Raw genomic sequence first — 15,921 nt, forward strand, 5'->3', positions numbered from 1 at the left:
ATGTTGACTAGGGACTTCTGGGGTTGAACTCTACCCATGTTGACTAGGGAATTCTGGGGGTTGAAGTCCCACCATGTTGACTAGGGAATTCTGGGGTTGAAGTATTCCCTTGTTGACTAGGGAATTCTGGGGTTGAAGTCTCACCGATGTTGTCTAGGGAATTCTGGGGGTGGAAGTCTACCCATGTTGATTAGGGAATTCTGGGGTTGAAGTCCCACCATGTTGACTAGGGAATTCTGGGGGTTGAAGTCTACCCATGTTGACTAGGGAATTCTGGGGTTGAAGTCCCACCATGTTGACTAGGGAATTCTGGGGTGGAAGTCTACCCATGTTGATTAGGGAATTCTGGGGATTGAAGTCCCACCATGTTGACTAGGGAATTCTGGGGGTTGAAGTCTACCCATGTTGACTAGGGAATTCTGGGGTTGAAGTCTACCCATATTGACTAGGGAATTCTGGGGTTGAAGTCTACCCATGTTGACTAGGGAATTCTGGGGGTTGAAGTCTGCCCATGTTGACTAGGGAATTCTGGGGGTTGAAGTCTACCCATGCTGACTAGGGAATTCTGGGGTTGAAGTCTGCCCATGTTGACTAGGGAATTCTGGGGGTTGAAGTCTACCCATGTTGACTAGGGAATTCTGGGGGTTGAAGTCTACCCATGTTGACTAGGGAATTCTGGGGGTTGAAGTCTTCCCTTGTTGACTAGGGAATTCTGGAGGTTGAAGTCTACCCTTGTTGACTAGGGAATTCTGGGGGTTGAAGTCTTCCCTTGTTGACTAGGGAATTCTGGGGGTTGAAGTCCCACCATGTTGACTAGGGAATTCTGGGGTTGAAGTCTATCCTTGTTGACTAGGGAATTCTGGGGTTGAAGTCTACCCTTGTTGACTAGGGAATTCTGGGGTTGAAGTCCCACCATGTGGACTAGGGAATTCTGGGGTTGAAGTCCCACCATGTTGACTAGGGAATTCTGGGGGTTGAAGTCCCACCATGTTGACTAGGGAATTCTGGGGGTTGAAGTCTACCCATGTTGACTAGGGAATTCTGGGGGTTGAAGTCTACCCATGTTGACTAGGGAATTCTGGGGGTTGAAGTCTACCTATGTTGACTAGGGAATTCTAGGGGTTGAAGTCTACCCATGTTGACTAGGGACTTCTGGGGGTTGAACTCTACCCATGTTGACTAGGGAATTCTGGGGTTGAAGTCCCACCATGTTGACTAGGGAATTCTGGGGTTGAAGTATTCCCTTGTTGACTAGGGAATTCTGGGGTTGAAGTCTACCGATGTTGTCTAGGGAATTCTGGGGGTGGAAGTCTACCCATGTTGATTAGGGAATTCTGGGGGTTGAAGTCCCACCATGTTGACTAGGGAATTCTGGGGTTGAAGTCTACCCATGTTGACTAGGGAATTCTGGGGTTGAAGTCCCACCATGTTGACTAGGGAATTCTGGGGTGGAAGTCTACCCATGTTGATTAGGGAATTCTGGGGATTGAAGTCCCACCATGTTGACTAGGGAATTCTGGGGGTTGAAGTCTACCCATGTTGACTAGGGAATTCTGGGGGTTGAAGTCTACCCATATTGACTAGGGAATTCTGGGGTTGAAGTCTACCCATGTTGACTAGGGAATTCTGGGGTTGAAGTCTGCCCATGTTGACTAGGGAATTCTGGGGTTGAAGTCTACCCATGCTGACTAGGGAATTCTGGGGTTGAAGTCTGCCCATGTTGACTAGGGAATTCTGGGGTTGAAGTCTACCCATGTTGACTAGGGAATTCTGGGGGTTGAAGTCTACCCATGTTGACTAGGGAATTCTGGGGTTGAAGTCTTCCCTTGTTGACTAGGGAATTCTGGAGGTTGAAGTCTACCCTTGTTGACTAGGGAATTCTGGGGGTTGAAGTCTTCCCTTGTTGACTAGGGAATTCTGGGGTTGAAGTCCCACCATGTTGACTAGGGAATTCTGGGGGTTGAAGTCTATCCTTGTTGACTAGGGAATTCTGGGGTTGAAGTCTACCCTTGTTGACTAGGGAATTCTGGGGGTTGAAGTCTACCCATGTTGATTAGGGAATTCTGGGGATTGAAGTCCCACCATGTTGACTAGGGAATTTTGGGGTTGAAGTCTATCCTTGTTGACTAGGGAATTCTGGGGTTGAAGTCTACCCATGTTGACTAGGGAATTCTGGGGGTTGAAATCTACCCATGTTGACTAGGGAATTCTGGGGTTGAAGTCCAACCATGTTGACTAGGGAATTCTAGGGTTGAAGTCTACCCATGTTGACTAGGGAATTCTGGGGTTGAAGTCTACCCATGTTGACTAGCGACTTCTGGGGGTTGAAGTCTACCCATGTTGACTAGGGAATTCTGGGGTTGAAGTCTAACCATGTTGACTAGGGAATTTTGGGGGTTGAAGTCTATCCTTGTTGACTAGGGAATTCTGGGGTTGAAGTCTACCCATGTTGACTAGGGAATTCTGGGGTTGAAATCTACCCATGTTGACTAGGGAATTCTAGGGGTTGAAGTCTACCCATGTTGACTAGGGAATTCTGGGGGTTGAAGTCTAACCATGTTGACTAGGGAATTCTGGGGGTTGAAGTCTACCTATGTTGACTAGGGAATTCTAGGGGTTGAAGTCTCACCCATGTTGACTAGGGACTTCTGGGGTTGAACTCTACCCATGTTGACTAGGGAATTCTGGGGGTTGAAGTCCCACCATGTTGACTAGGGAATTCTGGGGTTGAAGTCTACCCATGTTGACTAGGGAATTCTGGGGTTGAAGTCTGCCCATGTTGACTAGGGAATTCTGGGGGTTGAAGTCTACCCATGTTGACTAGGGAATTCTGGGGGTTGAAGTCTACCCATGTTGACTAGGGAATTCTGGAGGTTGAAGTCTACCCTTGTTGACTAGGGAATTCTGGGGGTTGAAGTCTTCCCTTGTTGACTAGGGAATTCTGGGGTTGAAGTCCCACCATGTTGACTAGGAATTCTGGGGTTGAAGTCTGCCCATGTTGACTAGGGAATTCTGGGGGTTGAAGTCTACCCATGTTGACTAGGGACTTCTGGGGGTTGAAGTCTTCCCTTGTTGACTAGGGAATTCTGGGGTTGAAGTCTTCCCTTGTTGACTAGGGAATTCTGGGGGTGGAAGTCTACCCTTGTTGACTAGGGAATTCTGGGGGTTGAAGTCTTCCCTTGTCGAGTAGGGAATTCTGGGGTTGAAGTCTACCCATGTTGACTAGGGAATTCTGGGGGTTGAAGTCCCACCATGTTGACTAGGGAATTCTGGGGGTTGAAGTCTATCCTTGTTGACTAGGGAATTCTGGGGTTGAAGTCTACCCATGTTGACTAGGGAATTCTGGGGTTGAAATCTGCCCATGTTGACTAGGGAATTCTGGGGGTTGAAGTCCAACCATGTTGACTAGGGAATTCTGGGGTTGAAGTCTACCCATGTTGACTAGGGAATTCTGGGGGTTGAAGTCTACCCATGTTGACTAGCGACTTCTGGGGGTTGAAGTTACCCATGTTGACTAGGGAATTCTAGGGGTTGAAGTCTACCCATGTTGACTAGGGAATTCTGGGGTTGAAGTCTACCCATGTTGACTAGGGAATTCTGGGGTTGAAGTCTACCTATGTTGACTAGGGAATTCTAGGGGTTGAAGTCTACCCATGTTGACTAGGGACTTCTGGGGTTGAACTCTACCCATGTTGACTAGGGAATTCTGGGGTTGAAGTCCCACCATGTTGACTAGGGAATTCTGGGGGTTGAAGTATTCCCTTGTTGACTAGGGAATTCTGGGGTTGAAGTCTACCCATGTTGTCTAGGGAATTCTGGGGGTGGAAGTCTACCCATGTTGACTAGGGAATTCTGGGGGTTGAAGTCCCACCATGTTGACTAGGGAATTCTGGGGGTGGAAGTCTACCCATGTTGATTAGGGAATTCTGGGGGTTGAAGTCCCACCATGTTGACTAGGGAATTCTGGGGTTGAAGTCTACCCATGTTGACTAGGGAATTCTGGGGGTTGAAGTCTACCCATGTTGACTAGGGAATTCTGGGGTTGAAGTCTGCCCATGTTGACTAGGGAATTCTGGGGGTTGAAGTCTACCCATGCTGACTAGGGAATTCTGGGGGTTGAAGTCTCCCCATGTTGACTAGGGAATTCTGGGGTTGAAGTCTACCCATGTTGACTAGGGAATTCTGGGGGTTGAAGTCTACCCATGTTGACTAGGGAATTCTGGGGGTTGAAGTCTGCCCATGTTGACTAGGGAATTCTGGGGGTTGAAGTCTGCCCATGTTGACTAGGGAATTCTGGGGGTTGAAGTCTACCCATGCTGACTAGGGAATTCTGGCGGTTGAAGTCTGCCCATGTTGACTAGGGAATTCTGGGGGTTGAAGTCTGCCCATGTTGACTAGGGAATTGTGGGGGTTGAAGTCCCACCCTGTTGACTAGGGAATTCTGGGGTTGACATCTATTCTGATGATTCATCCATGCTGGCTGGGAAATTCTGGGAGTTGAAGACCACATACATCAACTTGTGAAAGTTGTGAAACCCTACTCTAGAAGATTTCTTTGGGTGCACAGTTATCTCGACTGGTTTAATCCCATGGTTTAGGCTGCCATGTTGACTTTTTTGAACCTTGTCAACACCTGGGCTCACTTCCCTCTTGTCTCAGAGACAGGTCATTAAAATAGTAGGGGTGGCGTCGAGCCGTTTGGATACTGACTGACGGGTTAATTTCTTTCAGTCCTCGGCTAGCGTCGGAGGACAAGACGATGTCCCATTAAAAGAGGAGGAATTCTTGGTCACAGAGCAGGCAGGTGAGTTGGTTTATTTATTTATTTGTAACATCTAGACAGCCTCCTGTCTTTCAAACCACTCAGGGAGGCTCCTAATCAAAAGTTAAAAAGATACACAATATCATGTTAAAACGGTAAAACTTAAATCGATTAAAACTTTTGTTAGTTTGTTAGCAATCGATGCCCAGATAAGCGGAGATTAACACTAGAATTAATACTAGATCAACAATCAAATGATAATTAGTAGAGGCAAGGAACTATCAACTGAAGACAAATAATCAAACAGTAAACAATAGCCTATCAAGGAATAGAGTAGAGTAGAGTAGAGTAGAGTAGAGTAGAGTAGAGTAGAGTAGAGTAGAGTAGAGTAGAGTAGAGTAGAGTAGAGTAGAGTAGAGTAGAGTAGAGTAGAAGTAGAATAGAATAGAAATAGAAATAGAAATAGAAATAGAAATAGAAATAGAAATAGAAATAGAAATAGAATAGAATAGAATAGAATAGAATAGAATAGAATAGAATAGAATAGAATAGAATACTTTATTGGCCAAGTGTGATTGGACACATTGGTGCAAATGCTCTCAGTGTACATAAAAGAAAAGATACATTTGTCAAGAATCAAGGATCATTAGGTACAACACTTAATGATAGTCACAGGGTACAAATAAGCCATCAAATCATACTAGGAAACAGTCAATATAAATCGTGAGGATACAAGCGACAAAGTTACAGTTATACAGTCACAAGTGGGAGAGGATGGGCGATAAGGAGCGATGAGAAGAGTCATAGTAATAGTAGTGCACACTTTGTAAATAGTTGGACAGTGTTGAGGGAATTATTTGTTTAGCAGAGTGATGGCATTCAAGGGGAAAAACTCTCCTTGTGTCTAGTTGTTCTGGTGTGCAGGGTTCTGTAGCATCATTTTGAGGGAAGGAGTTGAAACAGTTTATGTCCGGGATGTGAGGGGTCTGTAATCAGTCTCCTCCCACTAACCCCTAGTAAGCCCCTAGTACAGGTGTCACCAAACGTAGCAACTTTAAGACTTACAGAGTTCAACTCCCTCAATTCTGGGAGTCGAAGTCCCTAAGTCTTAAAGTTGCCACGTTTGGAGACCTCTGCCCTAGGATATAAACAGAGTGCAAATCCCACACTCCCTTCTAGCCCTGCTGATGTTACCTAGTTGGGTCATGAAACGTCTGCAGGGAAACAGCCAAACTCAGAGAGCCTCAAGGACTCCACAGTGTGAAAATCCCAGATAAGCAGAGATTGACCCCACACAAATAACGAAGCAGAAGACAATATTCTAATCAAGGAACTGCCAAGGGGAAGAATATTCTCTTGCCAACATTAACAGGTTAGTCCGCTTGTATATAAACAGAGAGCACTGCCCGCTCCCTTCTGGCACTGATGACGTTACCCAGTTGGTAACGAAACGTCTGCAAGAAAAGGGAGTTACCAAGGAGCCCACAAATTATAATCTACTGTAGGTCTATTCAAGGCAGTGAGTTAAGAGTTAGCAGATTTTTAATTTTTTTTTAAACGATAATAATTCTCTGTTGGCAAGACGGACATTGGTTTGACTTTCCAACTCCGCTAGAGAAGGTTCAACGGTAAAACTTTTGAGAAAACCTTCCCTCTTCACCTCTGATTGCTGTTGGCTCCTGTTCGTTGGTCTCAGTAGCCCACCCGGCCAATTGTCCTACCACCTTTGGGGTCCTAGCCATTCAAGTATGAGCCAGCCGTGGGCTGCAGCTGCCAACACGGTTCTAGGCTGCATCAACAGAGGGAGAGAATCAAGATCACGTGAAGTCTTGATACCACTTTGTAAGGCCTTGGTAGTAAGGCCGCCCTTGGAATCCTGCATCCAGTTTTGGTCGCCACGATGTAAAAAAAGACACCGAGACTCTGGAAAGACTGCAGAGAAGAGCAACCAAGAGAAATGAGGGGACTGGGGGCTAAAACGCAGGACGAACGGTTGCAGGAACTGGGTCTGTCTAGTCTAAGGAAAAGAAGGACCAGGGGAGACAGGATAACAGTCTTCCAGTGTCTCAGGGGTTGCTCCAAAGAAGAGGGAGTCAAGCTATTCTGCAAAGCATCTGAGGGCAGGGCAGGAAGCCATGAATGGAAACGAATCAAGCAATTTAGAATTTAGGAGAAATTTCCTGGACTGGAAGACCTCCAAGGCCCCTTACAACTCTTGTTATTCTATTCTGTTCTATTCTATTCCACGTTCTATATTCTATTCTATATTCTGTTCTGTTCTGTATTCTCTACTCTACTCTACTCTACTCTACTCTACTCTACTCTACTCTACTCTACTCTATATTCCATTCTATTCTATTCTACATTCTATTCTATTCCATATTCTATTCTATCCTATATTCTGTTCTGTTCTATATTGTCTATTCTATTCTACTCCACTCTATTCTATTTTCTGTTCTATTCTATTCTATTTTCTGTTCTGTTCTATTCTACTCTATTCTATTTTCTATTCTATTTTCTATTCTATTCTTCCTACATTCTATTATATTCCATATTCTCTATTCTATTCTAACCTATATTCTGCTCTGTTCTATATTCTCTATTCTATTCTACTCCATTCTATTTACTCTACTCTCTACTATACCCCTATCCCTATTGTAATCTTCCTGCCATCTTCTTCCTCTTTCCAGTGTCTCACCGGGAGGGCAAATTCCACTCTGAACTCTCCAAGTTGATGATCGTGGCCGAAAAATCCCACGACGAGCTCTGAGCCCCGTCCACTCCACCCGTGGGAGAAGACCTGCGGTGGGACCTCGGGTTGGTCTTGGTGGGGGGAACTCTTTGTGGATTCCGGGGTCCACCCGAGCTCACCTTGAAGAAGAACACATTTGGGGAAGAAACACAAGCCACGCATACAGACCCTTGGAACTCGAGAGCTCCCTTCCACGGCGTTCTTCCCCGTGGCCTCGGTCGGTGCCGTGGGATGCGTGAGAAGTGAACCAGGATTACAGGATTACCGCCTCTCAGATCTGGTGCTGCAAAAATACCGATTGCCTAGGATCTGGCTGCCTCCCTTTGGCGCAGGATTTCGCCCGAGGGATTTGCAGGAAGTTGATCCCTCTGCAGGAATTGGTGCGCGCGTGTAATCTGCTCCGAAAAGTTTCCTTCTCTCTCCCCTCCTCTTCCCCCATAAATTGTTTGAATGTTCACACACGCACACACCCAAAAAATCTGTCCCGTGGAAATGGAGCAATCATATAAATAAAAACAAATTTATATCCTTGACACTGTCGAGTTTCCCCCCTGCCTTTTCAGCCTTGCTTCCAAAGAGGAGAAAATACACGTTAACCACCGTCACGGAGTCTCAACATTTCTGTGGCTAAGCAAGACATTTGTTCATTGAAGTGTCAACTCATAAAACATTCCTCAGCCTGTTTTAGTAGTTGCCGTAGAAAAATGCGGGGGGGAGGAAGGAAATAAAGAGCGGTGCAGGAAGCTAAAGCGAAAATACATTCCAACTCTTTATCTTTAAAAGGTTGTAACTAAACTACCGGAGCTTTTACCTACGAATATGTTTAATTGGAGAATGTGATTGATGACACCCAGCCAGTGAACGTGCTCAATTGGAGAATCTGATTTATGACACACCCGGGGGACAGGGCGGGGGGGAACAGGGCCAAAGGGGGTTGTAAATGACATACGCCAGAGTCGGCTTCACACAGGGCAGTGCCAGTATGTTGCCTCTAATAAATCCTTCGGAGTTTTTTTTTGAAGTTTGGCTCGAGAATCATGATTGAATTAGGGTGATTTCTGGAATCCTGACAGCAAGCCAACTCTGGCATACGTAATTTGCCCTGTGTCGCGGCCTTCCTTGCCACCATGATTTAAGCTACTCGCCCGGTCGTTAAGTGAACCCGGCTGCCCCAATGACTTTGCTTGTCAGAAGGTTGCCAAAAGAGGATCCCGCGGCCCTGTTTCCCCACACTTCATGGGGTGACTAACGGGGACTCCTCTCGTGAGGAGATTAATGAATAATAACCCATGCTGTACTCAAATAAGATGTTTTATTTGTTTTGTTAAAACTCCGTAAAACTTTATTAAAAAAAAAAAAGTAAATGCGTAGTAGGGTAGAAAGGGAAAGAAATGAATTGAGTTCTGACTTTAATAATAGGATTGCTAATGCAATCCTAAGTTGCATTAACAGAGGGATGCAATCGAGATCAAGGGAAGTACTAACACCACTCTATAAAGCCTTAGTAAGACCACACCTGGAGTCCTGCATCCAGTTTTGGTCACCACACTATAAAAAAAGAGGTTGAGACTTTAGAAAAAGTACAGAGAAGAGCAACCAGGAGGATTAGGGGACTGGAGGCTAAAATATACAATGAACGGTTGCAGGAACTGGGCTTGGCTAGTCTAGGGAAGAGAAGGACCAGGGGAGACAGGAGAGCAGCCTTCCAATATTTGAGGAGGGGCTGCCACAGAGAGGAAGGGGAGTCAAGCTATTTTCCAAGGCACCTGAAGGCCAGACAAGGAATAATGGATGCAAACTGAACAAGGAGAGATTCAACCTGGAAATAAGGAGAAACTTTCTGACAGGGCGAACAATCCACCCATGGAACAGAAGTTGCCTGTGGAAGTTGTGGGAGCTTTATCACTGGAGGCTTTCAAGAAGAGATTGGACTGCCCTCTGTCAGAAATGGTGTAGGGTCTCCCGCTTGGGCGGGGGGTTGGACTAGATGACCTACAAGGTCCCTTCCAACTCTGATTATCATCTGTTACCTGTGGTCGTACGTCGAGGGCCCACCCATCTATTCCCTTTTAAAGAATCTTCTGCACGAAGAAGACATGAATCCTTCCTCTTGATATTTCTTTTCCTCTTATGCAACTCTTTTGAGTAGCAGGCCTGGAAGACCGCACCACGGAGAAACAACCCTCACACACCCTCACACACCTGTCAACATCGCGGCAAAACATTTCCTGCCCGGTTGAGTTTTCAGTGACGCCAGCCGCCCTGGCTCGTTTTTTTCCCCTGGACCAACGTTGCAAATAATAAAACCTTTCCAAGAGGTTGACAAACAAGACCGACAGCTCCATAAGTGGAGCGTCCCTCCCTGTCCGGGTTTCCGCCTCTGGCTTGGTGGCGCCCCTCACCTGCAGTGTGGTTGTTGGTTCATCACAAGGGTTGTGACACCAGCTGGGCTGCCAGCTGCTCCTTCCTATGAAGGCCTCTGGGGACACACACACAAAAAAAACAGCTGGAATTCCTGTCGCTGGTCTTCCTGATTTCTGTGTTTAAACTTGCAAGACAAAGGATGTGTTGAATACGGAGCCTAAGAAATGCAGACTTCAACTCCCAGAATTCCCTTGCCCACGCAGGAGCATTCTGGGAGTTGAAGTCCCACTTGTCTTCCCCTTGCCAAGTTTGTGAGCTATCCCCTTCCCCTAGGTCCGTGATGGTGAACCTATGGCACGCATGTTGGAAGTGGCACGCAGAGCCAGTTCTGCCGGCACACTAGAGGTCCCCCGGAAGAGCCCCACTGCGCATGCAGTGTGCCCCCCCCACCCGCCAGTGGATTGTCAGGAGATGCGCAGCACATGAGGGTTGTGCGTGCATGCGCAGAGTTGCGCGGTGCATGCGCGCACGGGCACTCACTTGCGACACGCAACGAGGAAAAGGTTAGCCATCACTGCCCGAAGCCAGTGTGTGCCAGAAAGCATGATCCAAGGACTCCCCGGTCCGACCAGGCTACTGATTCACTTAACAACCACGCCGATTCATTTAATGTCCATCGCCAAAAAGGTCATAACATCCAGCCCAACCCACACAACCAGTCTTTATTTTATGTGCTATAACCGGGATGGTCCTGGAAGCATGATCCACAAATCTCGGGATTTGCAACTGGGGTTGCAAATTCACTGAACAACCATGATTCACTTAATGGCTGGTGCAAAAACAAAAACGTCATGAAACCCAGTCTAACGCATGACCAGCTTATTCACATGTTACAACCATGATGGGCAGGCTCCATTCTGGGAATTGACGTTGCCACGGTTGGGAAACACTGCCCTAGTTATTTTAAGGCAGACTGCTCTTGCGTATGGAGGCTCGTTAGAGGTCATTAGATGCTGCCTAGGGGATTCTGGGAGTTGGAAGTCCACCAATTCTTCCAGTTGTCAGACTTGTGAGCTATCCCCTCCCCTAGGCCAGGGTGTTGCTGAAAGCATCATCCAGCGTCCAACCAGGCTGCCGATTCACTTAACAACATGTAAATTCATTTAATGATCAATGCAAAAAAAAAAAAACCAGTCATAAAATCCAATCCAACCCACAACCAGCCTGTTTTATGACCATCTTATGCTATAGCCATGATGGGGAACCTCATTCCGGGAGTTGATGAGTCCAAGGTTGGGAAACATTGCCTTGTTTATTTCAAGGCAGACTGCTCTTGAATATGGAAGTTCCTCCAAGGTAGTTTAAATGCTTGGCTAGGAATTCTGGGAGTTGAAGTCCACCCAGCTTCAAAGTTGCCAAGTTTGGGAAATGCCAGGAATGGGATCCTATCGGTTTGGGCTGATTTGAGTGAACCGATTGCCCCAAAAATCAGCTGTGAGCGAAGTGGTTCGCTCCAACGATCAGCTGTTGGGCCCTGTCTGCCCCTCCTCTAGTTCAGGGATCGCCAACCTTTTGGATCTCAGGGACCACCAAAACTCATTTTAAATCCCGCGGACCAGAGACCCTGGGAAAATCCCCCCCAAAAGTCTGCAGGAAAATCCCCCACCCTGTTTTCCTACCGATCGTTCTTTATTTAGGATCGCAGGATACCGTCTCCAGCTCCGTTCTTGGGTTGAGAGAGAGAGAGAGAGAGAGAGACTTTTGGCTTCATGCAAGGAAAACAGCAGGAGCCGCAGAAGTCTTTCTTTCTCTCCCCCAAACTCCGCCAGAAATGAGTCTTTGTGAGTCTTGTCACGTCGGTGCAGCCTCTTAGAGCGGGAGGCCTTGCAGGGTCCCAAAGACTCATTTCTGGCAGAGTTTAGGGGGAGAGAAAGAAAGACTTCTGCTGCTTTCCTGCGTGGCGCGTGGCGCGCTTACCGAACTGGTTAGTTACACCAGTTGAATTCCACCCCTGGGAAACGCTACTCCTTATTTTTGAGGCTGACTGTTCTTGAACATGGAGGTTCGTTAGAGGTCATTAGACGCTGCCTAGGAGATCCTGGGAGTCGGACGTCCACCCAGTTTCACACTGACAAAGTTGGGAAATGCGATTCTAATCACTGTTAAGGCTGAACGCTCTTGAATACGGAGCCCGCTTGGAAGTAATTAAACGCCTCTCTTTGCCTAATCTTCTTTGCATGGCATCCAATTTGCAAATCCCACAAAAACAGAGACAGAGTTAGCAAATTGCAAGACGCCAGCGTTCCCGAGTCTGTCGGAGGTGTTGGAAGAGGAATTCCCAGGAATTCTCAGCCAGCATGGCCCCAACGGAGGCAAGTTGGCTTGTGCAAAACCAAGCTGTGGTTTGCTTGGGCTTTAGCCCAAACCACGGGAGGCCTTGCTTTGTAAACTGTGGTTCATCACTAAGCACATTGCATGAATTTAGCTAAATTTTGGCTTGATCCAGTAAACACAAATTAAACCATAGCTTAGCATAATGTGTGAATTGGACGACTGCCCAATTATCAAGCAATTCTGGAAGATAGAAAAATGTGAAGCTATTTTGGAGGTCACTTAATCAAACTCTCTCTCTCTCTCTCTCTCTCTCTCGTGGCCAGCTACAATTATCCATAATGCTAAGCCACGTCTCATCATCTTCAGATGTCAGTTTAATGACAAACAAACATAGCTAATTGTAGTTTGTGCAGTAAACTAGCATGGCTTAGCATAACAGCCATCACTCTAAGCCATTTTGTATTTTTCCACATGATGTTTTAATGGGAACTATAGCAGCTAATTATGGTTTATGCACTAAACTAGCATGGCTTAGCTCAACAGTTGTCCGTCGTCTAAGCCATGTTGTGTTTTCTCCAGATATTGGTTTAGTGTGAAATACAAAAAACAACTAATTATAGTTCATGCAATAAACTCGTATGACTTGGCCTAAGAATTATCCAGTGTGATTAAGCCATGGTGTCTTCTATAGATGTCAGTTTAGTGCAAAGTAGAAACCCAGCTAATTATGGTTTAATGCAGTAAACTAGTATGGCTTTGCCAAACAATAACCATCATGCTAAGCTACTTCGGGTCTTCTCCAAATGTTGGCTTAATGTGAAACAGAAAAAAACGTAACTAATTATAGTTTATGCAGGAAACTAGTATGACTTAGCCTAAGAATTATCCAAGAATTATTATCATTCTTTAGATGTCAGTTTAGTGCAAAGTAGAAACCCAGCGAATTATGGTTTAATGTAGTCAACTACATTACGTAGCATGGCTTGGCACAATTTTTGAAACCGAGTCCCCCAACCAGAAGCTGTTCAGGGCCAGTTCAGCTCCCAGCCTGCATTCGACCGCCATCAAAAACACCGTACATCCAAATGCCCACAGCTGCCCACTGGAGGCTTTTATTATTTCCAGCGCTTTAATGTCACAATTGTGTTCCGATGTGGGTTTGCAGGAATGCTCATTTGCCGATGTAAGATTGTCCAGAAAGCGCTTCTTCGAATGGACAGCATGCCAAGGCAGCCTACACCAACTGTGCTTGGCTGGGTGCCCATCCAGTATTTGGACCTTCTTTTACATTTCTTTGTCTTGCTTGAAACGCTACAGCTCAGGGTAGATGGGGACCCCTGGGTGATCAACCAGATTTCCATTGGGGCGGGGAAGCTTAAAAACAAAGAAAACATTTCCCCATGTTGTGGCCCGCTATTGGCCAGCAGAGCTGGCGGCAGACTCAGACAGTGAGGAGGTTGGGAAGGAACCTGGGCCGGTCCTGGAGCCTGGAGAAGGCTCGGACGAGGGCTCTGCGTCGGAGGCAGAGATGGGGCCAGGGCCCTCCGACAGTTATCAGCTGCCTTCGGAGATGGAGATCAGTGGGGCAGAAGAACAGCTGGAGCCTGTTCCCAGTGTGCTCATGCACAGAGCTGCCAGGGGAAGGGAACACTAAGGAACAAGGATCGACTCGGGAGGAAAACCACAGGTAGATGGTGAATGGCCCCTCCCATAGAGAATAAAGAGGAGCCAAAGGAGAGTGGTGTTTGCAGGAGACAATTAGTTCAATTAATTAAAGTGAAGATCTGATCCTGACCTGTGGCCCTGCATGGTCTGCTACAGTGTGGCATCTGGAAGATATCGGCCTGGTAACTCTCCAAGCCTGATAAAGATGTGTCATGGTGGAATCTCTTGAAAGGTTGTTGGCCGGGACTTTGCTGGAGAGGAATTCACTGTAAACTAAATTAAAGGGGTTTTTATCGGGATGAAGAATAGGCTTTGTGCTTTTGGGGAAGCCTAGGTCAGAACACCCCAAACTTTGGAAGAAACACCCATGTTGCTTCTGCCGCACTGTCTTACACCAGGGTTGTCCGTCTCGGCCACTTTCAGACGTGCGGACTTTTGACTCCCAGAATCCTATGCTGGCTGGGGAATTCTGGGAGTTGAAGTCCACAAAGGTTGGACTTGCGGTGTTGTGTGCGTTGCTGCTGATACGAGGTCCTCAGCTTACGACTGCAAGCGAGCCCAACATGGATGTCACTAAGTGTCGTGGTTCGTCAGCAGACTGTGCAGAATTGAGCAGTGGGGAAGAACAAGGACCAGTCCGGGAGTCTGGAGATGGGGCCAGGACCATCTGGGAGTGGTGTGCGGACTCCGGAGCCTCCGGAGTCTGGCAGCAGCGAGGCAGAGGAACAAGGGGAGCCTGTTCCCAGTGTGTGTGTGTGTGCAGAGCTACTAGAAGGCAAGAGCAGCTGAGACAAAAGGGAGTAAGTCTGGGAGGTGATTGCCCCTCCCCTGAGGTATAAAGGAGGTGCAAAGGTAGAGAAACCTTTGCAGGAAGCAAGGTCATTCACTCTGCTTGGATTAAACCTTGAAGCTCTGTGTGGACTTTGTACTTCGGTTGATTTTTTTTTTACAGCTCATTTGGCACTTTAGTTGCTGGCAGCCATTCAAAGGAGAGAAAGGTGGGTGCTTATCTCGAGCAACTATTTGGGACTCATTACGGGCTGGGAATGCACATGATTCCCAGCGCTGAAATAAAACAAGAGTTGTTTGAACTAAGCGTGCGCTTAATTACGGTCTCGGGAAGCCTCGGTCAGAACACTAAGTGAGACCTTTCTCAAGGGAGCTTTGGCCTGCTTTATGGCCTTCCTTGCCACCGCTGTTAAGTGAATCAACTGCAATTCTTAAGTTAGTCACACGGTTGTTAAGGGAGTCTGGCTTCCCCATTGAGTTTGCTCATCAGAAGGTCGCAAACAGGATCACGTGACCTTGGACTACGGCAACCATCGTAAACATGGACTACAGGGAGTCCTCGACTTATGATGGTTCATTTAGTGACCATTTGAAGGGCAAAAGAGTGACTTACAACCATTTTTCATGCTTACCGCCATTATAACATCCCCACACGGTCACACGATTAAAATCCAGACGATTGGCAACTGACTCACATTTATGATGGTTGCAGTGTCCCTGGGGTCACGTGATCTCCTTTTGCGACCGTCTGACAAGCCAAATCCATAGGGGGGAATCCAGATTCCCTTAACAACCGGGTTACGAATTTAACAAGTGCAGCACTTCACTTATCAACGGTTAGAGTGCAGTACTGCAGGCTACTTCTGCTGACTGCCGGCCACCTGCCAATTAGCAGTTCAAATCCCACCAGGCTCAAGGTTGACTCAGCCTTCCGTCCTTCTGAGGTGGGTAAAATGAGGACCCAGATTGTTGGGGGCAAAAGGCTGACTCTGTAAAACCACTTAGAGAGAGCTGGAAAGCACTGTGAAGCAGTATATAAGTCTTAAGTGCTATTGCTATCCTCTCTCTATCTATCATACCTCTATCCCTCTATCACTCTATCATAGCTATATCTGTCTATATCATCTATCTTATATGTCTATCTTCTATCATATCTCTATTTGTCTGTCAATCTTATCTATCTTTATCTATCTATCTATTTATCTATCTATCTCTATCTATCTATCTATCTATCTATCTATCTATCTATCTATCT

General features: G+C 46.6%; 1 protein-coding gene across 1 annotated transcript in view; it reads left to right on the plus strand.

Annotated features, from left to right (window-relative positions):
• Positions 1 to 8,045, plus strand: part of MYDGF (myeloid derived growth factor) — a 32,567-nt gene extending 24,522 nt beyond the window's left edge. Inside the window, exons 5-6 of the mRNA XM_026721530.2 lie at positions 4,732 to 4,804; positions 7,453 to 8,045. Of these exons, the coding sequence (XP_026577315.1) occupies positions 4,732 to 4,804; positions 7,453 to 7,532 (153 nt within the window). The 3' untranslated portion in view covers positions 7,533 to 8,045. The remainder of the gene's footprint in view (positions 1 to 4,731; positions 4,805 to 7,452) is intronic.
• Positions 8,046 to 15,921: the final 7,876 nt, after the last annotated feature.

The sequence above is a fragment of the Pseudonaja textilis genome, chromosome 1 (genome assembly GCF_049901715.1).
Source record: "Pseudonaja textilis isolate UNSWEBS1 chromosome 1, rPseTex1.2, whole genome shotgun sequence".
NCBI classification, from domain to species: Eukaryota; Metazoa; Chordata; class Lepidosauria; order Squamata; family Elapidae; genus Pseudonaja; species Pseudonaja textilis.